This window comes from Podarcis cretensis (genome assembly GCF_951804945.1).
Source record: "Podarcis cretensis genome assembly, chromosome: 2".
Classification (NCBI taxonomy): domain Eukaryota; kingdom Metazoa; phylum Chordata; class Lepidosauria; order Squamata; family Lacertidae; genus Podarcis; species Podarcis cretensis.
Genome location: NC_137171.1, coordinates 79,342,634 through 79,367,865, shown reverse-complemented (window position 1 = coordinate 79,367,865; position 25,232 = coordinate 79,342,634). Strand labels below are relative to the sequence as shown.

The 25,232-nt window shown below is 39.9% G+C and overlaps 1 protein-coding gene across 4 annotated transcripts in view; it reads right to left on the bottom strand.

The window, feature by feature from the left end:
- Nucleotides 1–1,353: 1,353 nt before the first annotated feature.
- PPARG (peroxisome proliferator activated receptor gamma) overlaps nucleotides 1,354–25,232 on the bottom strand; it is a 62,512-nt gene continuing 38,633 nt past the window's right edge. For all 4 annotated transcript variants that reach the window (XM_079967302.1, XM_079967304.1, XM_079967303.1 and 1 more), the window contains 5 exons: nucleotides 24,365–24,534; nucleotides 23,207–23,345; nucleotides 17,417–17,616; nucleotides 9,664–10,114; nucleotides 1,354–1,931 (listed from right to left, as the gene is read on the bottom strand). In XM_079967302.1, the coding sequence (XP_079823428.1) occupies nucleotides 1,684–1,931; nucleotides 9,664–10,114; nucleotides 17,417–17,616; nucleotides 23,207–23,345; nucleotides 24,365–24,534 (1,208 nt within the window). In that variant the 3' untranslated portion in view covers nucleotides 1,354–1,683. The remainder of the gene's footprint in view (nucleotides 1,932–9,663; nucleotides 10,115–17,416; nucleotides 17,617–23,206; nucleotides 23,346–24,364; nucleotides 24,535–25,232) is intronic.

The window sequence follows — 25,232 nt, the reverse complement described above, 5'->3', positions numbered from 1 at the left end:
TTTTAATTAGTCGAAGGATTCCCAGTCCAGACCAGCCCCCGTATGCTACTGGGAAAAGCTTGTATTCAAGGGCATGCTACATGATCGATCAACATCATTTTTAGTTTGGAGCCATAGTGTTCAGCTATAGGAGTTGCTACAGTGGCTCATGCATTTGATGGAAACAGCTATACAAAACATACCCCTGAAGGATTATTCCAAAACATGTTGCTCCCCCCACAGAAAATCCTTTCTTCAGGAACCTTGATCTCCTTCCTCCCCCCACTTCCATCTACCTCCCTGCATTGTACATGGGATCTACTGGGATCTACTGGGAGATAGAGACGGTACAGCCTGCAGTCCTGCAAAATGCAAGGCTGGTAGGGAAATCTTCCAAACCAAATCATTTCTAATTGGGAGAAGGGCAGGTGAACGGGAAGAGAGGGGACACTGTTACTTCCAATATTTCAGGGTTAGTTTGGCTCTCTAAACTCCTAGTTGCGTGTTCTCTCTTACAAAGCAGAATAAAGAGCATTTGGAATTGAAAATGTCACAACCTATTTCCACTGCAACACTACCCCTCTGCTTTAGCAGTCAGAAAGTATTGAGCATTCTCCTGTCCCAACTTGCTGCTCGCTAAATACTGTGTGTGCCTGGCCTGAATTGTGTAGCTGGGAATGTATATAATCTGCTCTTGTAAAAATCAGTTCACTTGAGGGCAAGCACATGAAGTCATCCCACTGCCAGTTTTGCCAAGATCAAAAGGACTTTGTATGCTGATGCTACCATCCCACACAGTGTTTTGGAATCTCAGGAGCAATTTGGGGAGCAAATATAATAATGCAGTCTGCTGGTCCTGTGCAAACTTCTGCAGGGTTCAGGAGTGGGCTGATTGCCTTGCCTGCAAAGTCAATGGCTGGAATCTGCATACAATAATCAACAACATTCATCTGAGGATAAAGGGATGTAACACCCATGGATGTACTGTGAGTCCTCAGTTCCTTGATCTTCATGTATTATTATATGCAGATATACTAATGCCTAGTATAACTGCAGTGAAACAAGATTGGCTTTGGGCTTCCTTTAAAACCTGCTAATGTCAAAGGCATGTTTGACAAAAATATATCTGGGTCCCTTGCACCTCCCTTCAGTGAATTTAAAAACAGATAAAAAAAAGAAACCAGGCCTGAGAATTCAAATTTGAGGCTTCTGGGACAATGCTGTAACCCATAACTGTTGTTTGCATATCACTTCATAAAATCTGCAGAGAGCTTTCCCTAGCAAAATTATATATATATATATATATATATATATATATATATATATATATATGGGAAATGTGAAGCTGAAAATTGCACTGCACAGCTAACCAACTTCAGTGATATTTTTTTAATCAGATTGAACAAGCAATTATGGTTTATAAAATAAGACAGATAAAAAAATTAATCTGGAAAATACTGTCAACAATTTAATGATATAATATATATATATATATATACATTTTAATATTAAAAGTAAATTGTAAATGTGTCTTTATAAACAATAGGCATAAAATAGATCTATAATAGTAAAAGCTCTGCCTCTCTTTTTAAAATGCTTTTTCTTCACAGTAATTTCTTAAGTATGTAATATTTTTCCCTCTCAAAGAAGTAGTGCAATTTGAACAACGTACATCATGTCAATGGATTAGAAATTCTACATCCCTTAATACAAGTCTTTGTAAATCTCTTGTAGGAGTGGATGAAGGCTCATATCTGTCTCCGTTTTCTTTATAATTTGCAACAGCTGCACATGTTCTGTTACAATCTGTCTGAGGTCTGTCATTTTCTGCAGCAATTTTGCAAACAGCTGTGATGACTCTGGGTGATTCAGCTTCAACTGGAGTTCTAAAGCTTGCAGCAAATTGTCTTGGATATCTTCAATGGGCTTCACATTTATTAATCCAGGGCGATCTAAGAGGGGAACAAAACAGCGGGGGGGGGGGGGCGTTAATCAGAAAAACAGACAAAACCCCACATATTTGTACAGCATTTCAAGCACATTATCACTGAAATATTCAGATTTCTGTTACATCTCAGCTGGGATTTTTGTAGGTTTTGATTTTCACAGGAAATAGCATGAGGCTGAACGTGGAGATATCCTCCATCTGAGAAAGGTTACTGAAATCTGCTCTGAAGGTCAGTGGTTAAAAGAATCTCCTAGCACTGAGATGAAGAGTCCTGAGGATGCTTCCCCTGCTATTTTCTCTGGAAGTGACATAGTTCATATACTCAGGTGATGTTGCTCCCAAACTATTGCCTTCTGGCGTTTTCCCTGTCTTTCCCAAGACTTAGGCTTGTGGTGGCTTTCAGTACAATTGCAATACTAGGCTTGCATGTGTGGCTTGGCAATGTCCTGTTAAGGCAGCTGGTTGCAGGAATCATTTATGATGCACTTGGCAACATGGTTGGCACACTTCTTGCACTGACTTGCCTGACTGCGCTCATGGAGACCTTTCAAAATAATAATAATAATAATAATAATTTTATTATTTATACCCTGTCCATCTAGCTGGGTTTCCCCAGCCACTCTGGGTGGCTTACAGCACATATATAAAAAAAGGTAAAACACCAGACATTAAAAATTTCCCGATACAGGGCTGCCTTCACACAGGCCAGCTGTTTGAAAGATGGGCATCTCCAGCTACCTGCCAAACAGCTTTTAGGAAGGGATTTAACCTGCCTTTGCTCTTAGCACCGTCACCACATTCTGTGCCCCAACTTTTTGGTCCCTCCCAATTACATTTTTCAACAGGTGGCACTTGCCATTTTCTTTTTTAATATTCTCATGTCAGTTATCTATCTATCTATCTATCTATCTATCTATCTATCTATCTATCATCTATCTATCTATCATCATCATCTATCATCTGTCTGTCTGTCTGTCTGTCTATCTATCTATCTATCTATCTATCTATCTATCTATCTATCTATCATCTATCATCTATCTGTCATCTGTCATCTATCTCTATCTATCTCAAACATTTTGTACAAAATAAAAATCTCTGTCAAATGTTCATAGAAAATTTCATAGAAAGTTCTACACACTGCCAGTGGTTTAGCTGACTCACTTTAGGAAATATGGTCACTGCCTATTTCCTTCCATTGTGGAGCAATGAAAACATGTTGACATTCCTTTGCTCACATTTTTCACTTCTCGTGTGATTATTTCACTATCTTTTGTCACCAGCAATTTACTTCTAAATTGGTATAAAGCTTTTGACAAAAACAGCAGTCCTTAAAATAATATCTCATTTGCCCCCCATCCGCCTTACATTCTTAGGGGAGGGAACTTCAAGCTGTTGTTCAACATAATTTCTGGCCTTGTGTTGCACTTCATTTTAAGGGACACACGCAAACTATAATTTTAGAAGCTTGTGAGCTGAAAAGATGGTCAAATGCTGATGAATAATTGTGGGAAATATTTGTGTTCGAGACCAATTGCCAATAACTTACTGCTGCCTCTTTTGCTAATGTATAACCTGTTAAACTCACTTAGCCACAGGAAATGACAACTTGATAACCCAAACCTATGGTGTGCACACTGCAAAGCAAAAGTTAATAAGTAAATCAATTACTGAACCATCCAGCTAAATGGAGAAGAGGGGCATAGCCTGTTTAGGGCTCTTTAATCAACCTATGCATTGGGTACAAACAGGGGAGTGTGCACAGCTTTGTCTGAATGGGCTGTACTGATATGGCTTAATAGGATCTGTGGCTTTCCAGGGTTCACAGCAAATGCTATGCCATCACCACAAGTAACCACACCAGTTAGTTGCCCTTAGAGGTTTAGAGTGAAGGTTTAGAGTGAAGGGAGTGGATATTAGAGAAGTATAATTTTCAGGGTAGCTTGAACCTTTTGAGACCGAAAGAAGACCATTTCCCATGTCTCTGGCTATGTAAACCTGGTTGTGAAGAAAGAGGCCATTTCTGTAGCATATACTTATAAAAATCCAGAGAAATGGGGAAATAAAGGGCTAGATCAATTCATCTTTATCATTGCTGCTTACTTGAAATTTGTTGCTCTAAGTAATGTGGATCAAGCAATTTTACCACATTCAGGTTTTTTTCAAAGTTATGCATTTTTTCTCGCGAAAGTGACAACAAATGTGATTTTTACCAAAGCTATACCATGCACCATAGATGGGGGAAATAAAACAGAACCAGGAAGGAAGGAAATAGATCATAGTTATTTCTCTTTATTTAAAAGAGGATTTGCAGTCTAATCCAAAATGACTGAGGTAACAAAAGGGTGAATTGGCAGTGGATATGGTAGCTGGCTTCTATCTTATTAAGTTTTATATATACAGTAATCAATAGTGACTGTCCAAAAATTAGGAAAATCTGTAACAAAAATTATTTGAAGGATTTTTGCCCCATAAATCATTATTCCACTATCAGCTCTTTAGAACTATAAACTATAAACCCTGGATTAGCTATCAATTTGTGTTTTTTACCTGAGGAGGTAAGCAATATCATATATGTTTGTGTGTGTGTGTGTGTGTACACACACATACACTGAGAGAATGAAAAAGTGTAAGCAGAAAGCCACTGAAAAGGAATATTGCACACATAAAAACGATCTCAGCATTTCCAAAATTAACTATCAATAATAATTTATTCAATCCTTTCTAGATATATCTTTATGTATGAAAGGTCACAAAGTATGTATTTCTTCATAGTTAAATGATGTGGCAGTTCTTAATATTTACAGATGTTACTATTTTGGCTTTTCAGGGAGTGTAGCTTTAAACATCTGGTTGCCAATCTACAGTATTACCCTGAAACATCTGGATTCTGGATGAGGCAGCAATATAAAACTCAAACAAGCATGAAGTCTATAGCCTATTTCCAGTGTTTCTGAAAAGCTAGAGAATTGCTCATTTGTTTGCCTCACTTAAGAATTAGTATTTTAATGAGGCAAGTTCTTTCTAAAATAAGACTGAATGAAGGGAATTTTGATGATTTTCAGCCCATTGGGTGGAATCCAGTTAGTGTCAATCTGGTGAAAGGAGGCATCTGTCAGCAGAACGGGGATGGGGGCAATTTCTCCTCCCCACTGCAGAACCCTGAGCAATGCCTGCCCCCATTGCTTCAAAGAGTTATGGGAACCTTCAAGGAGGAGATGTTGCCAAAAATTGGCCCCTTTTCTGTTCTGCGGATGGATGCCATCTGTCAGCAGGGTAGTGCCATTTAGATCCCATCCTCCCTAATGAAACATAGTTGGAATTTGAATAGCGACGTTGGAGTATTATGAAAGGAAAATAGGAAGCTGCCTTCTACTAAGCCAGATCATTGTTGTCACTGACTGGTGGTGGTTGTGGCTCTCTAGGGCTCCAATCGGGGGTCTTCCTATATATTTATCAATACAGTTATCAAAATATTTTAGGGCAAATTGAACAGTGGTAACAAAGCATGAAGACTGAGGGCTAAAACTACCGACAGTGCTAACGCTTTCAAAATTAAAGTGACATCTGAACCACTACAAATTATCTACAAGTTTTAACTATACAGCTCAAAATGGTGGGGCTGAAAAGGATGAAAATGGTTAGAAGAATGTCTTTTCTAAATGTGGAAGCCTCTTTTGTTCCTCAGCATTTTCTCAGAGTTAATTGTACTTTCTGTTAATCATTGACTTCTGAAATGTTCATAGGAATGATTTTATGTTCCATGTACACATGCAAAATTACTGTACATTTCTTATCTCTAAGAGAAATTGCTACTGAAAGTCAATAGGTATTTGGCTGAGAACCCTTATCATAGTGCTGGTATGAATCAGGCATGACTCAGCAGTTGCGTGCTTAACCATAATGAGTACAGCACAAATCAGGTTTCGGGCTTAAAGAAATTATCCTCAGATGTACATATGATTAAATGTGTTTCATTTTTCTATGAGATCAAAAGAACAAATTTTGAAAAGGTAGGTAGGGACGGTGGTAGCTGGTGGTTAGGTTCTCATCTCCTCCCCTCCAGCTTGTGAGCAATCTTTAACCATTTCATGTACTGGCAGAATGACAAAATAGGGATTAAGAGACTACAGTTTAAAATAGGTTAAGCATATAAATACTTTACACATGTGTGTGTACAACACACACATAGATTCTGCATAAAACCTCTGTTTTAAAACTGCAGTCTTCAAGCCATTTGTTCTCTCGGATTTTAAAGTGGTTTGTTAATGTGTTACATTATTCAAGTGATTACTGCAATTTTCACTTGCAAACTTGAACGAGTGCTACTTCACCAGAAACTGCCACTGCTATTCATGTCCTAGTGATGTCCAGACTAGAGTACTGTAATGTGCATTATATCTGAAAGACAGTCTGGAATACAGTTAGTACTGTAGAGAAGATTTCTATCTGTTACTAGGTGTGGACTGGCAAAAAAAAAAAAAGCTTTGAAACTGGCATATTATACCTACACTGTTTACAACTTTGCTTACAAGATAAATCAAGGTGCTATTTTTCATAACTGCAAGACTAAATGCAGGGAGAATCCTTTCCCCATATGAACTCCTAGGAATCTTAAGGGCAGTCACTGAGAATTTGCTATCAATTCCTTCTTCATAGAAGGCAAAATTGTCACCCTCCAGGAATACAACCTTTTTTGTGGAGGCATTGGAATAGTGGAATGCATTTCCTTAGAAGTTTCATCTATCTTCTTCTTACGTTTTCTTACCAAAGGTAAGAAAGGTAAGAAAACACACACATTTTTAATTGTGACCTTAGGAATGTGATGCTTGCTTTTCCAATGTTATTATTATTTGGTTTTCAAAAAGTTTTTATTAATTGGTATTAACTCCACTCTGCAAACCACTTGGTGAACTTTTAGAAACTTGGGACAGAAATATTGCAGATTTAAAAAAATTACATAGTCAGCCATAATAATTCATGACATTTGGGAAGTGACAGGCTTTCTGGTGACCTTAGAGGCGGGGCAGGCACATTGGGTGGCTTGTGTGGAAGGAAAGATGTAACCTCATTCTCCCGCACTCTGAATGCCGCTATCCCCATCCATAAAACCTTAGAAGCTTCAAATGAAATAGATGGGATTCCACATAATCTCATTTCAAAAAGAGGGGATTTCAAAACGTTTTATACTCTAGCAGAAAGTGTTGCCTTCAACCTCTTCCCTCACCTTTTCATTCTGATAAAGACCTTATTCATTTTTTCCAGTAAGCTTGTTGATGCTTAAGTGGGTGAGTATAAGCCTACGGACTTCATTATCTGCTGCCAATGGGCAGAATTCAACTAAGTTGTTGTGTGCATGGAACAAGGCACACATGCAGGGCACTATGTGGAATCCCACCCAATGTACCCTTGATATCATTAGACTGGATGATAAACAACATTAATTAAACTGGTAGTCTATTGACTTCAGTGGGTCTACTCTGACTCAGGTAGATCTAGCTCACTGAAAATAAAAATTGCCAAATGAGATACCACATAGAATATTTGGTATTTTGAGGAAGGTTCAGACTGTTAATAAGTGCTAAATACCTCTGACAGTTAAATAAACCTTTGTAGGCAAAGGAAGGATATGTATTGGGATATATAAATCAGAAATTTGTACAACTGGACATACTTTATATTTGTAGCTACTAGATCAGCTTCAGAGGCACCAATGACTGAAGTACGAACCGTTTTGTAATTCAGTACTAATATTTATAATTATCTATATCTGTCAAATTAATATTACTTGTAGTTGGGGAGTGAGGCTCACATTAATCAAAAGATTTTAGCGTTATATTATACTGCTAGGAGCCAACATTTAAAATGACTTTATCTAATACAAAACAAAACATTTCTGAAGTTGTACAAATCCCAGTTTGCAGTCAAATACTGAATTCTATTAAAGCAAATAAGGGAGTTAACAGTATGTTTCTCATTTGTAGACTTTTCATTAATATGGGGAAAACACTCCCAAGACCATTGGCTCATATTATAAAAGGCCCTTTTGGGCTTCAAAATTTCATTGTAGCTATCCAAGAAATATAGCAGGGATCCCACTTGCCTTTAGTCAGTTAATTCAAAGTCCTTGGGGACCAATTTATTCCAAAACCTTTCTCAAGTAAAGATATTCTGACGGCATATGTACTTGAAAATGTGATTTTAGTTAGTCTAACGAAAACACGTCACAGGGCTGGAGTTTCAAGTGAACATGAGAGAAGCGCCAACGAGTGATTAAGCCCTTTAAAACCTGGCACATGTCAAACCATGAAAATAGCGAATGCAGCTGGGAAGCAGGAAAAGAGACAGAAGAATGCACATAGGATTTGCTGGATGGGCTGTGCTTAGCAATGCTAATGCAACTCAGGGGGACAACAGCGGCACTTGGAGGACGTGGGACGAGTGCCCTCACTCTGGGGAAGCTGGTGCTCCTTGTGGCAAGGGACTGCCATTCAGTTGTAGAAAATCCCAGGTTCAATCTCTGGCATTTGCAGCTTAAAGGATCAGTAACAGGTGATATGAAATGGCTTCTGCCAGAGGCCCTGGAGAATTATTGTCAGAGTAGGCAACAAACGAGCATATAGTTTTGCCTGGTGTATATGGTAGCTTCCTATGCTTTATTTTGTGATGAGGCTGTCAAGTTGAGGGCCATGCACAACAATGAGGTAAACCAGGTGCAATGGAATGAAACCAGTACAGTAGTTAGAACGAACCAGGAGGCAGGATTGAGGAACCAGCTTGGTGTCAGGGCTGAAGGGCAGCCAAAGGACACAGAAACATGACAGAGCTCAGGAATACCTGTTGCTCAAGCAAGGGTTAACTTGGACAGGAAGACCTCTTATACTACTTCCTGTCCAACGGCCAGCTTGGCTAGGCAGTCAGTACAAGGCCTGAGGATACCAAGATGCTTAGGCATATGGGCAACATGCAGTTCAGAAGCTCACCACATGGGGCAGTAGCTGCATACAGACCAGAGCAGCTGCTGACAGAAATCCCTAGAAATCTTGGAAGATACTTTTAATCTCTCAGGAAGGACAATTTCATCTTTCATAAAGGCAGATGCTTTATTGGCCTTCATTTATTTCCCTACCCTTTTATATTAAGCACAGTGACCAAATCAGGTGTGGTGATGGGAGATTGCTCCAAGTGATACTGCAGTGCCTAGTGGATCACTCCTTCCCATTATCCACATCAACACTTATCATGCCAGCAGTTGCATCATGTGTGCCATAGGGTTTAAAGGGCTGTTTTGCTTCCAGTGGCCTCTGTATGAAATCAAAGGAATATGCAGGTCAATTTAACTGCATACATTCAAAGCACATTTGAAGTACACAGCTACCCACAAAGAATCCTGAGAACCCTCAGAGAACTACTGCTCCCAGCATCCTTAACAGACTCAAGTTCCCAGGACACTTTGGGGGCAGCCATGTGCTTTCAACGTATGGTGTGGAAGTGACCATAGTGTGAAGTGGATCTTCGAAGGCAAGAGCCTACTTATCAAACAGTTTCAGAGTTAACCATGAGGATCTCAAGGCAGTTTACCAGGACTCAGTAAACCCAGCTGCCATTTCCTTTCCTGCAGAAACAGGTAAGGCATCAAGCCCTTTGCAGGGCAAACTATACGGCTAGTGTGCTGAGATATGCATGGTGGCTCAAGGTTCACTCCAGCCCAAGGATAACTATGGTTGTGTCACACCTACCTCCACTAAGAATGATGACAGCTATAAATATTGCCAGGTCACTGTCGTCTAATTCCAGTGCGTTGAATTTGACAGCGAATTCAAACTTGGGCTCCATAAAGTCACAAAAGGGTTTCCGGAGGCTCTTCAGGAACTCCCGAGTCATGAACCCTTGACCATTGGAAATGAGAACACCATCTTTATTCATCATGGAGGCAAGGAGTGTGTAGATGATCTCATGAACCCCATATTTCAGGAGAGTTACTTGGTCGTTCAGGTCTAGATTTACAAAACCTGGAATGTTTTTGGCAAATTCTGTGATCTCTTGAACAGCCTCGACGGAACGGAACTGGCAGCGCTGGAAGATACGGATGGCAACCTCTTTATTCTGCTCTTGCATGGGGGTCAGATGTTTGCACTTGATCTGGTCTTCTCCCATCTTTAAGGAATTCATGTCATAAATGACAAATGGCTGAAAAAGGAAAACACAGCTGACTGTCAGGCTTCCTTCCTACATAAAGCACACTGTGCTACTGAAACTAGACACACGGAAATTAGGAAGGATGAATCATGGTTCAAGAAGAGAAAGAAGTTGACAGGGAATGAGTATGTATTCCACTGGCATACTTAGGGGAGTAATTTTAGGAGTCAAAAGCCTCAGAGAGCAATGAAAGCAAAGAGGGTTAGGATGCTTAAACCATCTGCAAGTGAGCAAATCAGGCCATGACATTTTCCCATGCTTGCAAAGAAACTAGGTTTTTGGAGGTAGGCTGCTTTACAAATTGCTCCATGCAAACAAATTGATTTTTGTTCCCCCAAACAAAGTCACCGTTTCCTTTAAGGTAAACTTCAATTTGAAAAAAAGAAGAAAACAGACTAAGAACATTGTTTTTTTTTTATCATTTTCGAAACACATTATTGTCGTTGATTTTTATTTTTTTTACTTTAGCCTGAAAAAATAATCTTTTTACAAGAATCCAGAATGATCATTAAGAAACTAACACTCTTTAAAGCCAGGGTTTAAATTGCTGTACATCAAGTGGTTTCCCTAGAAACACACATTACAAAGCATAGAAACTGCAAATTCACAGTGGTGTCATAGTCTAGCAACAACAGCTAGGAAACTACTTCGGATGAGACTGGACCCAATTATCTCAGTTGAAAATGTATGACAGCTACCTCAAAATAGTTCATTTCAACCCAAATGCAACAATTGTAAGGTTACAGAAATAATTTCATTTTAGATAACTGAGGATAAATGTGATCAGTTATGCAGTACATAACTGTCCTAAATGCACTTAAAATGTGCATCACGTATAGCCAACATATTGCTCCTCAGATGTTGTTGGATGACAGCTCTCAGCAGTCCCAATGGCCAGGGACTTTTTGCAGAACAGTTACACTGATATTTATATATTTCATTTTTGGATCTGAGATATAAAGGTAAAGGTACCCCTGCCCGTACGGGCCAGTCTTGACAGACTCTGGGGTTGTGCGCCCATCTCACTTAAGAGGCCAGGGGCCAGCGCTGTCCGGAGACACTTCCGGGTCACGTGGCCAGCGTGACATCGCTGCTCTGGCGAGCCAGAGCCGCACACGGAAACGCCGTTTACCTTCCCGCTGGTAAGCGGTCCCTATTTATCTACTTGCACCCGGAGGTGCTTTCGAACTGCTAGGTTGGCAGGCGCTGGGACCGAGCAGCGGGAGCGCACCCCGCCGCAGGGATTCGAACCGCCGACCTTTCGATCGGCAAGTCCTAGGCGCTGAGGCTTTAACCCACAGCGCCACCTACTATACCTCATTTCCTTGGTTACGGAACATTTTTAAAATTCAGTTCCCTGGAAATAAATTTCCCCTATACCCTGGGAAGTATGAAGATTCTGCAAGCAGAGACATCTCATTGATTTTCTAAATATCCCCTTCAGCTCTCCTTCAAGACTTATTCTTATCCATCATGCCAGCAGTATATTGAATATTCTGCTGATGTTGGGGGTCTTTCACAAATTCATACAGCCCCTATAGCTTGTGGATCTTCTGTACAGGGTTGCACCCTAAACCACTGATCCCAAATGCACAGAGGAATTTAGTATTTTGAAGTATTGATATGTTTGAAACATTAGGCATGGGGAACATTTAATCTGGGTTTCCATAGACTTACTGAACACTGCAGTACAATGTAATTACAGTATTCTGAATATATTCTTTAAGAATAATTGTAGTTTTTCAACCACCGCTGAAAAATTATTGTCCCTGAGGTTAAACCAGGTACATTCTGTGGTATCTGATCAAATATGGCTATTTTACATTATGTTTGTGATAATCAAATAAAGAACATGGATATGTAGAACTCATTTGTTCCATTATAATATACTGGGCTTACAGTTACAAATGGTAAAGAGAAGGCACAGCTGCAATACCCACAGCACATTAATTAAACTGGACTGCCAAGTAACTATTTAAAAACCAAGGCTTTCATATTCACAATTATTCTCATTTATAGACAGCAAGTTGAGTTGCTATTCCAGCAAACTCAAGCAACGTATCATTAATGACATCTGTTCCTATTCACTGCTCTGTTATTTGGATGAAGATATAGATATAAATGTTAGCAATCTTTTAAATAAGATGCTCTGTTCTAAGCATCATGGAAGAAATATATTTCACAATAGCCAAGAAAATGATAAATGAATGTTTCAATTCAGTAAGGAAACATGCAGTGCTGGTGTGCTGGTGTAGCAGGAAGATGCAAACTGGTGCAAATTGGAGAGGCTGAAATGGACTCTGTAACTTGCAAGTTTATTTTGCCATAGCCAGTGAGAGCAGTACATTCCAGAGAAAGGCTGGTTACTTAGTAATTTTAGACTGCACAAACTACTAGAGCATTACCAATCATTTACATGTGACGCAGATGTGGGCACAATTAAAACGAGGAACATAACTTTAAATTGTGTCCATAGTAAACATTTTGACGTTTTCAGAACACAAAGTCCATTACAGTACAAATAATAATAAAAGTTTTACTCATTATTTACTGAATGAGCGCATTTATTCTTACTATAGTGCTTTTAAAGTGTGCTTGAGAAAGACCATTTTACAGGGGGTTGTCTTTTCATTTATAGTTTTATGCTGGTAAATTCTACCCTGGTGGCAGGTTCTTCAATGTTCAGAGACAAACAAGATCACATGAGCACACCCCATATAAATTGCATGAGCAGTGCATTAGCATGATGTTCAAACACCACAAAGTCACTTACATGGTCCAAATTAACTAGCTCACCTTGGCTCACCAAACACAAGATCACTTGGGCAAACTAAACCCTGAAAGCTTTTGCAAATCTTGCAAAAATAACTACCGTAGGGCTATTAGGGATGTAACAACAGTTCTTCAAAATTGACTATTGTACTTGGGCTCCAGTTGTCAAACTATTTCCTTAGGAACAGTGTGGAAAGGTTTTCTGAGCTGAAAATAAATAATTTTTAAGATGGGGAAGAAAGGAGAGTATCAACTAATATTCGAGGTATGCATCACTAACTGTGATGCTCCTTTGATGTAATGCCGAGTACCCATGGGAGTAGCCAGTATTGATGTTGGGGTGGGGCGCAGTAACGAGCTCCAAAAGGGCTTTGCCCCCAGGTGCTATTGCTCCTGGTCTGGTGTCTGCCACAGTCAGATTATATGGGGCATAGACTGAATTGCTATGCAAGGGCAGAATGCAGTCACTGTTAGGCATCAATAAATCCCAATGATTTCAACCAGGAAGATTTAATCTCATGCTAATTCTCCCATTGATTCGGAGGTACAAATAAGCCGAGTTTGGGGTTCTCACATGTTTGTCATTTTCCCAGTCTTAAATTCGGTGTGCTACATATATGTATCAGTTTATTATTATTTTGTTAAAAAAAGGCCCAACAAAAAAATCTTTAGCATTTTAGTGTGCATTTCTCACAATATACATATTTTTGCCCAATATATATGCTTTTGCAATGAATTTCACTTTCTTATGTTTTTTTCACTAATGCATACATTTTGATGTACAATTTCCACCAATGCCCACTTTTTTGTACAAATCATTTGTGTACAACATGCCTTCTGGAAGTGTGAATTAGGTACTCTAAGCCATCAACTTACAAAGGTATTATGTTCCAGGGATCAAGCCTAAACCCAAAATTTTGGGTGGTATTTTTCCTGGATGCCTGGGGTGGTTGTTGTTTTACCAAGCATGTAAAGCTGAAAGTGCGCAAATTAAATGTATGTAAATTATGGGTATATTAAAATGTGAACCAAACAGAATTTCTCCCCCGTCCCTATTCCGTGGTACATAGAAAGTGCTTAACTTTGTTTGAATTGTGCCAACCCTATCTAAAGAATCACATGCAATTCAGATGCAATCTAGATAAGAAACACCTACCACTCATACTGATTTACAATCCCTTACATCTGAATACTCCAAAGTTGCAAAGGAGTCTGCAATGTCTGCTGTTGTCCAATACACAACAGCACAATAAAATGTAATGGCATGATCAAACATGTTTAGGGCCAATTCTGTGCATAAATTAACATAACTGACTCTGTAAAACAAAGGAAGAGGGCAATGAAATCCACAATATTCTATATAAGCCTAAAATAGTTTTATGGTGTCATAAGGTGGATTGTAATGCTGCCATGTTTTATGATATAGTAAAGTCACACACAGCAATAGATGTTATATACAAAAATGTTTCGTTATGTGCTTTGATTCTGATTTCCTTAATCCTTCCCATTGCCTACTTAGAATCATTTAATACTTTACATTGGCTTCAGAATCATATTTCTGTTTTTTTTGTTTTTTTTTTAATAAATTTTTTATTAATTTCCAATTTTTAACAAACACAAAAACAACATAAAAACAAACACAAAAAATCATAATTTCTTTACCTTATTTCCATATACCTCTTTTCTCGGACTTCCCCATACCTTCCCCTTTTTGCATCCTTTATTTTAACAATTGTTCAACAACCCTTTTTAGCCAATTAAATATAAATTCATTCTCCTTTTCAATTTCACCCTAAACTAAACACAATTTACCGCTGCAATTCTACGTCTTCCTCTCCCTCAGCATTTTAGCACTCCTCAATTTTATAATAGCTCTTAAGATATATTTTAAACTTCTTCCAATCTTCTTCCACAGTCTCTTTCTCTTGGTCGCGGATTCTGCCGGTCATTTCTGCCAGTCCCACAGAATCATATTTCTGGTGGTCAGTTTGTTAGTACCGCTGCTTGTATAGCCAAACAGCAACACCCATGCAGAACAGGGAGGTATCACAAGGCACTACAAAAAAAAAAATCTCTATTGCTTGGTTTTTGGTAATGAGTAAAAGGGTGATGAAAACAAGTTTCCTCACCTTTTTGTGGCAGGAATGTTCAAAACGGAAACAGTCAGTTTCAGTGCAGTGTTACTGTGCCATTCAGCAGCTTTTAGGTTCATTGGTGGGCACAGAGCTTTGCTGCTTCAGACTATGGGATGCAGGGACAAAATTGGGATTGCTTTCGAGGTGAATCAGTATCATCTACCTGGAGTTACAGGGTCCTGGGTGGTGGCAGTGCAGGAAGGCCTCCTTACTCGCATTTTGGGTGTGGCCAGGGCAAGGGAGTAGGCCAACTATTTTCTGTTGGCAGGTTGTCAACCTGTTGGCTGCAGGCTTGGATTGGCCTGCTAAAATTCATTCTTTCTTTAATGGTTTTTCCCTCTGCAGGTGGTTTGTGCTTAAATAAAGGGGTCTGTAGTTTAACTCACACTCTGTATAGTGGGGTAGGAAAGCTGAAAAATATAAACACCCGCTTCAGATAGTATGTGGGTCTAAAAAGCCCAGGACACAAATTTTCACAGCCTTCTAGCAGCTATGGTGGTAACGTATTTAGTGTTTACTCTGGAAGTGTATACAGTGGTACCTCGGGTTAAGTATTTAATTCATTCCGGAGGTCCGTACTTAACCTGAAACTGTTCTTAACCTGAAGCACCACTTTAGCTAATGGGGCCTCCTGCTGCTGTCGTGCTGCCGGAGCCTGATTTCTGTTCTCATCCTGAAGCAAAGTTCTTAACCTGAAGCACTATTTCTGGGTTAGTGGAGTCTGTAACCTGAAGCGTATGTAACCTGAAGCTTATGTAACCTGAGGTACCACTGTACAGTCATACCTTGGTTTTTGAACAGCTTAGTTCACGAACAAATCGGAACTCGAACGTCGCATACCTAGAAGTAGGTGTTCCTGTTTGCAAACTTTGCCTCGGAAGCCGAACGTCCGGTGCGGCTTCCAACTGGCTGCAGGACACTCCTGCAGCCAATCGGAAGCCATGCCTTGGTTTCCAAGCGTTTCGGAGGTCGAACGGACATCCGGAACACATTCTGTTTAAAAACCAAGGCACGACTGTACTCGATTCTGACCAAACTAAGCTTCCCGATTTATATTTTCACAAACCCAAGCCTCAATCCTAATTCCTAAAGATACAACTATGACTGCCCAAACAAAATAGTTTTTGAAACCTGATGAAACCCAAGCCATTTGTCTTAATACTGCAGTTTTTTGTGGTAAAAGTACTTTGAGTAAGAAGAGTTTTCTTGCCAGCAAGGGCTTTCCTATACCGAGCTGCAAGCCAATTAAGTACATCTTAAATCAATTAATCACGAGTTTTAATTGCGTCATTGATTGTATTGGTTATACTTGCATAAATCCAAAGCTCGGTTGGGGTGAATGTTCCTTAAGCAATATACTTCCTTTGATTTTAGACCAGGCATAGGCAAACTCGGCCCTCCAGATGTTTTGGGACTACAACTCCCATCATCCCTAGCTAACAGGACCAGTGGTTAGGGATGATGGGAGTTGTAGTCCCAAAACATCTGGAGGTCCAAGTTTGCCTGTGCCTTTTTTAGACGCTGCACCTATGCAGAGCAGTGAGTATTATCTTAGAAAATGTGTGTGTGTGAGAGAGAAGGGAGAAGATGCATCTAGTTTTAAGACAGTGCTTGGCACCTGCAGTTTTACAAAGCACTTGCAGTGAGAAATAACAAGAGCTCCATGAGAGGATAATTTTAATGATGGGTGACGCTCCAGAGGTAGAAATGCCTGACAAGAGTGAAGCCTGTTCAGGCCGGAGCCTTGAGTACCCCACTGGAACAAACACAGTGCCTCAGATCACAAATGGAGCAGTCCTTTTAGAGATTCTTCTCAGTAAAATAAAACCTCTTGTGAGGAAAAAGAAATACATGAGCTGACTCAAGGTGCACAATTCGAAGAAAGAATAAATGTTGGATTTTAGTATAAAGTGTTACACTCTGCAAAAGTCTGGCGGCAGTACCAGCATGAATCACAAGGAAGGAAGGCCAGAAGCGACATCTGCCTAGGAAAGGATCTTTAGGGACCTGGTCTGCATAGGCAGCATACGATGCTCAGGATGTTTGAAATAAGTATTACAGCATCTTCTCTACTGGATAGCCCTGCTGAATTAATGTGGGAGATAACCTATGGAAAACAGGGTGACGGAACAGGAAGAAGTGGGGCTCAGCAAGTCCAAAAAGGTTATGCTGACCTTCACATTCTTGTACTGCATTCAAATATTTTATTAGGTTATTCAAATAATGTTTACTTATCCTATCTAAAAACATTTCCTGTGTTTCCTAGCTTGAAAGATGTAATTGCCAAATGCAGGAGGCTTTAAAAACAAACTAACATAAAATACTGATCCGTTAGTATGGTAAATCATTTGCCCGAAAAAGAGAATAGGAAGCAGAGAGAACTAACCGATTTGTCTGTTGCCTTTCCTGTCAAGATCGCCCTCGCCTTGGCTTTGGTTAGCGGGAAGGACTTTATGTATGAATCATACAGGAGCTTGGCAAGGGCCCGCAGGTCAGCAGACTCGGGATTCAGCTGGTCGATATCACTTGAAATCTCCGCCAAGAGCTTCTCCTTCTCAGCCTGTGGCATTCGCCCAAACCGGATAGCTGAAGGAAGGAGAGCAGGGAAAGGAAAGTGTTACAACAGGAACGAAGCGCAGCTAACATGCAATTGTAAAACTCTTTGCAAATGCTATTTTTATAGGCAAAGTCTTCTTCTAAAACAAAAAATGGGGAAAGTGCATTACAAAGAATGGAAACATATTGATAAACCCATAAAATGTGCAGGCCGTGATAGAGCTTCATAGACCAGTTCCTGAGAGCATCTGGGCTTGGCAACCTCAGATCACAAGCCTGCAACAAATTGTGTAGTTATTAGGAAAATTTAGAGGTATTTTGTTCATTCGACTAGAAGCCTGAATAGAGAGGCTCCAATTCATTTCAAGGGCATGTGCATTCGGCAGTTGGGTGGCCAGGTGACTGGTATTGCCAGCGCCTCATGATTAGGCTGGCCTTCATCAGAGCTGTCAAACATCAATACATCAGTACCAGTAAACAAATTTAAGCCTCTCTGAATCTTAAGCGTCTCTGAAAATAAGTCTCTTGAAATAAAGGAGGGAAAAGTGGGAGGATGAATTGTGGTCAGGCTGTGGGAGTATGCTAGATGAGACATTTGATAAATGAGGTGTCCACCATTATCTCCCTATACACTGCACAGCAACTCTGCACAGTTTCCAAGGGCCATTTTTATTTATATATTTATTTTTAGTATGTGAGCACTCGGCACACCCTTGGTTACATCATGTTGCTGGGTCAGAAGCAGCATTTTCCTCACACCTGGAAAGAGTCTCCGATGGCCCCAAACACAAGGAAAACTTTGATCAGCGGCTTGCTTCAGTGCTTGTCACTGGGGATGGACACTGACTTATTTCCATCATAGTAGGTTTTCAGTGAGCCCTGTTCCCAAGAAGAAGCACCTCCCGGATCTCCAGCCACTTCAGTCTGGGTACTTTTGGGATCAATTCTTCACAACACCATCAGAACTGAATGGGGCCTAGCAGCTCCACAGGGAGCAGAGACTCTCTCAGTATAGTGTACATTTAGACATCTTTCTGAAAATATCCCCTCCCTACGGTTTCTTCCAACAGAAACCTTTGAATAAATGGCCTACTGATATTTGCTTTGGACTCCAGCATGCAGTATCCTTTTCCCCCTGCACAGACAGCCTATACATTTCATCAGCTGCCAACAACAGTTGCCAGTGAAAAATCATTGTCAAGCTGCCTGATGCTTTGCTGTTGGGAGAAATGGTTTCCTGCGTATCCTCAAACCTCATACATTACCCCAAAGCCTGCATGTGGAAAATCTCGGCATCCAAAAAGGTTGATTTTGTTCTTGCTGGGTGAATTTGTACATGCATTATGTCTGTGATCAAAGTGTTGGATTAAAAGACATAGGAAACCAAAATGTAGCCCTTAGTCTATAGACTAGGAGTGGCTAACCCATGGTCAGAAACCCCAATAGGGTTTTTGTGGTCACCAAGACCTCTAATATTCTGGCTGAATTGTCCCTCAGTGTAGTGCTGCAGAGTGCCCACTGTGGTGTTGTGGGTCATTCACCAGCACTCCAAACACTGAGCACCTCTGCCTCAATTTATCCTGCAAAGTCGGTTCTTCTCCCTCTGAAGCACCACCATTGCAAGGAGGTCTTAGTGCTTCAGAAACAGTGAGGAATTGTCAATGTGGGGCTACTTTGGAATGTTTTGCAGTTTCAGCTGTATGTATTCTATGTATCTTGAAGAGCTGTGTGCTTCCCTTCCTAAAAGTGGCGACGGTATTATTTACAGTCTTCATTTCTACCACACATTTCCATGTACTTAGGCTTTATAGCCCTTAATAGAGCAGGCAACTGACAATCCCTGTGTTCCTAAGCTGCCCTGCTGTGTTTGCCTGCAATAAACTCACAGTAAAGCACATTACACCTTTAACAATCTGAGAATTTCCTAGGTAAGCGCTATAAACCTCAAGTGCTGGAGGTCCGCTTAAGTTGCATTGTGTCATATGGCTTCCCTTCTCAAGTCATAGAAACCAACTGTAGATGATGGACAGGATGTGATAGCTGATGGAAAATCCAGACAATCAGGCTATCACCCTAAAATGTCAAGTTCTTGTATGGAAAAATATGGTCAGATTAAAATTATGTTGTTGTATTCAACAATATATTCAGGTTCGTTAGGAATATGAATAAGAGTTTTGGCACAGCTGAGTTGAAAATTTGTTAGAACTTTCCCGTTGTTTATAAATAGTCATGAATATCATTTATTTTAGTCAATAACTAGTAGTTTCAATGTTATGCTATTTCTGAACACCCAGTGGAATTGATATGTTAATCCAGGCTTCCTCAACCTTGACCCTCCAGAAGTTTTGCGACTACAATTTCCATCATCCCTGACCACTGGTCCTGCTAGCCAGGGATCATGGGAGTTGTAGGCCAAAAACATCTGGAGGGCCGAGATTGAGGAAGCCTGCGTTAATCCATACAAATGTAGGAACGTCTGATCTTTTATGATTTTATCATTTTGCTAACTATGTGTGATGTTGTGGTGAGATCTTGCACTGAAAATCTGAGGTAGCACATTTATCAGTATCCTTGTAACTCCGAATAGTGAAGTCACAAACAATTTACACAGTGTTTGCTCTTCCTAGCAAAAACATACAGTAAATGGGAAGCATGTGAGGAGAAAGTTAACCTGTTGGACAACTAGCTAGCATGAAATGGGAGGCATATTTATTACTGAGGGTGGCATTTGGTATTACAAAAGGCACAGGCCTGTAGCTGAAAACGGCAATCCATTGTCAAGTACTGTACTTTCCCCTTTTCATGTAACATAAAACTTACTCCAGTATTATTATACTGTGTTTCTTCTTGTCCTTTGACAGCAGCAGCTAAAGTTCTGGTTTAGGGACAAGGATAAGTAAGTTGTACGACAGTGTTTGCATGTCACAGTAATAGTACTTAAAAGTTTACTATGAATGCACAGAAGGCTCCCGCTTTGTTCTTCCCCTCTAGCAAACAAGGGAAACACATCATAATCCCTGTTACATACAAACAAGAGATCACAGTTTCTTGTACTGATAATAAACTACCATGCTGAGCCAAGGTTTGCTCTTGGCTTTCCGGTCACAGCCTGCTTGGAGTGAAACAAACCACAGTCCCTGGCTCGGACATAACACTAAACCAGGGATTGTGGTTTGTTTTCTTTGCTGGCTAGAGAGAAGGAGGAGGAACAGGAACATTGGAGTGATCTCTCCATGCAAAGTGGGCCACTACAGGGGAGTGGAGACGGGGTAACTTGAAACAGGGTTGCAGATCCTCACAGCAGCCACATGACTTGCTTAACAGGTAGCTTTGTCTGGAGTAATATTATATGCCATGGGTTGTAGTCAACTAATGTTTATTAAGAGTAGACTCGTTAAAAATAATTGACCTAAGTTAGAAATGGTCCCTGATTAATAGTTAGCTGACTAGTTAAAGGTAAAGGACCCCTGGGCAGTTAGGTCCAGTCGAATTCGACTATGGGATGCGGTGCTCATCTCCGCTTTCAGGCTGAAGGACCTGGCATTTGTCCATAGACAGCTTTTCCGGGTCATGTGGCCAGCATGACAAAACCACTTCTGGTGGAACGGGACACCGTGACGGAAACCAGAGTGCATGGAAACTGTGTTTACCTTCCTGCCACAGTGGTACCTATTTATCTACTCACGCTGGTATGCTTTTGAAATGCTGACTACCACCCTTTAGCTCTAACCTATCCTGACAGTCAATATACTGATCAGGATGGGCTTGTGTTGGCAGTTGTGGTGAGCTGTGAATTCAGCAGCTACATGTCTGTCTCCTTTGGTTCAATGATACATGGGTGTAGCCAGCAGAAGGAGGGCAGGCATCAGGCTAAACTTCACCAGATGGTAGAACAATAACAATACTCTGGATGATGCAGAAAGCTTATCCTATATTCAAGGGAAACATCAGCACCTAGTTCCTACTCACAAGGATGAAGAAACAGCCTAGATCTCCAGTCCACACTGAAAGACAGGGAGCTATAAGACAGCTTCAAGAAATGGTGGATCATACCAAGGAGACGGAGATATAAAACTACTGCCAAATCTTTTAAAGAATTGCTACATTTTTCATTCTGATTCCTAGTATGAAGCATAGGTTTCAGTGGGAGTCACTGTAATTTGGTTTTATCTTTTAAAAGCTTTTCTTAACAAGAGTGGAAGTCTAAGAAGTTCTACAAAAATATTTGTGAAGGTTTTTGTCCTTAAAAAAACAAAACACAAAATCATATTTGAGAGAATATTTATCATAACAATTTGTTGGTATTAGCATACCAAATTAAGATTTCCTTTTGGCGTCAGCAAACTGCATTTTATTATGAGAATAACAAAAACCACACTGACTATATTTTCCCAGTCATGCCTGCAATTCTTTTCTCTTTGAATTACATAAGTCTTTATGTTATGACATTCTATTCCTGTTTTCATCTGGCTTTGCCAAGGAAAGTCTCCAGAATCTTCATTATAATTTCTTCTCTCAAGGATTCTGATGTTAGGTATTTTCACATGAATTTATAAAGATAACCTTAAAGGCCAGAGAGGATGTATTTTAAACTGTCCTGCGTCAGCACACTAAGTCTTGGCTTGGACCTCACACAACAATAAAGACTAAGCTATCTAAAACTGTGGTCATTAAGGGTGGGAGTAGAAGACTACCATCTTTCCAGATGTTGTCAGTCTCCAACGCCCATCAATTTTAGCTAACTAGGCCAATGGTCAGGGATGATGAGAGTTGTAGTTCAGCAGCATCCGGAAGACCACATGTTGCCCACTGTGGGAATGGAAGATTTTCAACAGATAATAGTGGGGGTGGAGGCAGAGATGATGCCCAAGTCCTTTCCTACCCACCACATTTCCTACCCACCAGTTTTCTACAACTCCCCAAATCAATTTTTCCCCACAGACTTCCATACTCAAATTTACAGCTATATGTGATAGAATTTGAGGCACCGATGACAAATAGTCCACTGCTCATGTAGTATATATTTTTTTAATCCAAATGTGTGGTACCTGTGCTGTCCATTTTTTTTTAGTACCCTCTATATTCCATGTATTAGCTTGGAAACAGAAGGATACAGCTTATTTCTAAATGTATGCCTGAGATACCATGATGCAATAACAACAGAAAACAACAGTAGTGATGGGAACTTAAAGAATGATAAATATTGCTTGTGTGCAACAGGCACGGCACATAAATAACAGCATATTGCTGACCAATGCAGATCTCAACCAGCTGTTTGGCTTGGTGAGCATGTTTCTTCTTCTTTCTGGAAGGAACTTTGTGCTTGGGCTGCTGTGTGAAGTAGCACTTAACGGTCCTGCTTCAGTTTTTGTGATTGCTGGGTTTCAAACAGAGCTGTGGGCCCAGCTATACCCTTATCTGGACAGGGATAACCTAACTTGTGCTGTCTAAGTTCTAGCAACCCCAAGGTTAGATTACTGCAATGTGTTTTACATGGGGCTGCCTTTGAAGATGGTTTGGAAACTGCAGGTGAAACAACTTGTTTATACATCAAAATATGTCATAATGCCAAACTACTGGAAGAAGAAGAAGAAGAAGACGACGAAAGCAATATTCTCACCATTATGTGACATTCCAACTGCAAGGCATTTCTGGAATCTGCAGTACTGACATTTATTTCTGCTTTTCTTATGAATGCGACAGTTGAGATCACACCGATCATAGATTAACTTTAGCCGGATTGTTCTGCGAAAGAAACCCTTCAATGGGCATGAAGGAATGGGGAGAAAATATTAGTTATAAGGAGTCTTCCATTGCTTCCTGCCTTATCTGTAAAAATGAACATCTATCCATTTATTCCGGAGATACCTGTGCCACAATATGTAAGGGGAAATTATTCACATTACAAACAACAACCCATTGCTCAGAAGTTCAAACAGAAGAGCGAAGTATTTTATAAAATATATTTACTTAAAATAAGGTTGTCTTGGTTTCAATGGATGTTTCCATCAGTGTTTTTTTTCTGGGGGGATGCAGGGGGATGCATACCCCTAAACATTTTGTGAATCTAAGTTTGGCCTCATTGAGTATTTCAATATGAGTAGGAAAATGAGAGTACCCCTAAACAGTTTTTTAAAAGCACTGATTACCATCACAAGCATGCAGGCTTTGAGGTAGCTATGATTTACACAACTACAAGTTACGAACTTGTTACATGTAGGATAGTAGAAAAATATTGACTTTAGGTGTAACAATTGTTTATTTTATTGATTGTAACTTTGCAAAAATAATATCCTAAATAGTAATTTGGAGAAACAAGTTGGGTTAAATTATACCTATTTTTTAAAAAATATTTACAGCGCTGTTTTAAAGAAATGCATTTCTGTAATTTGAAAGACTATGTATGACCAAAAAAAATGTTATACTGTAGCTTGAACAGCTTTGGACGTCTTGTGAGAAGTGTGATTTCTGTTTATTTGGCGGCCCTTGACTGTATGAGAGACACTCTCCTATTTCTGTTGAACTCCTACCTGAAGATGCATTTTGTCTCCTTAGAATATTACGATTCAGCTTCCATTTCAACTAGAAATGGAAGGCATTTCTAGTTGAAATCAGCTTAGAAATCAGCTTAGAACAGATAAAACATGTGAAAGTTCCATGTCCTGTTCACTCATCAGAAGCTGTGTGATCTCGCATCTCAGATCATGGCAAAGGAATAAATGTTTTGAAATGATAGAAAACTTTTTAAAAGGGACAAATTTTACTGAAGACTGCCTACCTTGCAGCCTTCACATGCATGCACTCCGTAATGGAATCCAGATGCTTTGTCTCCGCAAACCCTGCATTCAATAGCCATTAGAGAATTGGAGGTCTCTTCATGAGGTTTATTGTACATCTGCACTTTTTCTGAGAAGTATGGTGGAGAAGGAGGCTCCATCTTGATTTCATCTGAACAAGAGAAAGAGTTTTAAAGGGAAATTAACTGTAATCTTGAAATGCTTGTCAACATAGGCAAAACTGGCAACAGATCTATCTAGTTACAATTAGCAATCAATAAATTAAATGTACCTATGAAGCAGCCACATCTAGCAAAGGGCTATGGAGAAGGTATTAGGTCAACAGCCTGAACTATGATCTGGTAATGTGTGGGGCAAATATCATTTCAGTCATTAACTCTGTGGCGTGTCTTGGACAAACCACTGGCCAGGTCAGGTGTCATAACCAAATCATGGTTTCGCCCTCAGACTCACACACCCATTTCTTCCTCTATCTTCTCCTCTCCACTCCGATCGTAAACATCTTGGCTGACAATTTGTACAGCCTAGATGTTACAGCAAAGTACAGCTGCAGTAATCATAGTTTGCTGTGACATGCAACCTGGAAAATTTTTAATTGCCACAAATCATAGTTGGCCTCTAAACCAGAACTGGATATCTCATTCAAACAGTGGTTTCAACTGAGGTAAACATACAGGGTTGTAGGCCTGATCAGAATAAAGACATCCTAGTTATATACATTTATATAAAAATGTAAATAGACTATATACTATGTTTAGTTTAAACAAAAGGGGAGAGCTTTATGTTTCAGATACACTATTGAAAATGAAAGATCCATAAACCCTTCCCAATGGCTAAAAACAACCAAAC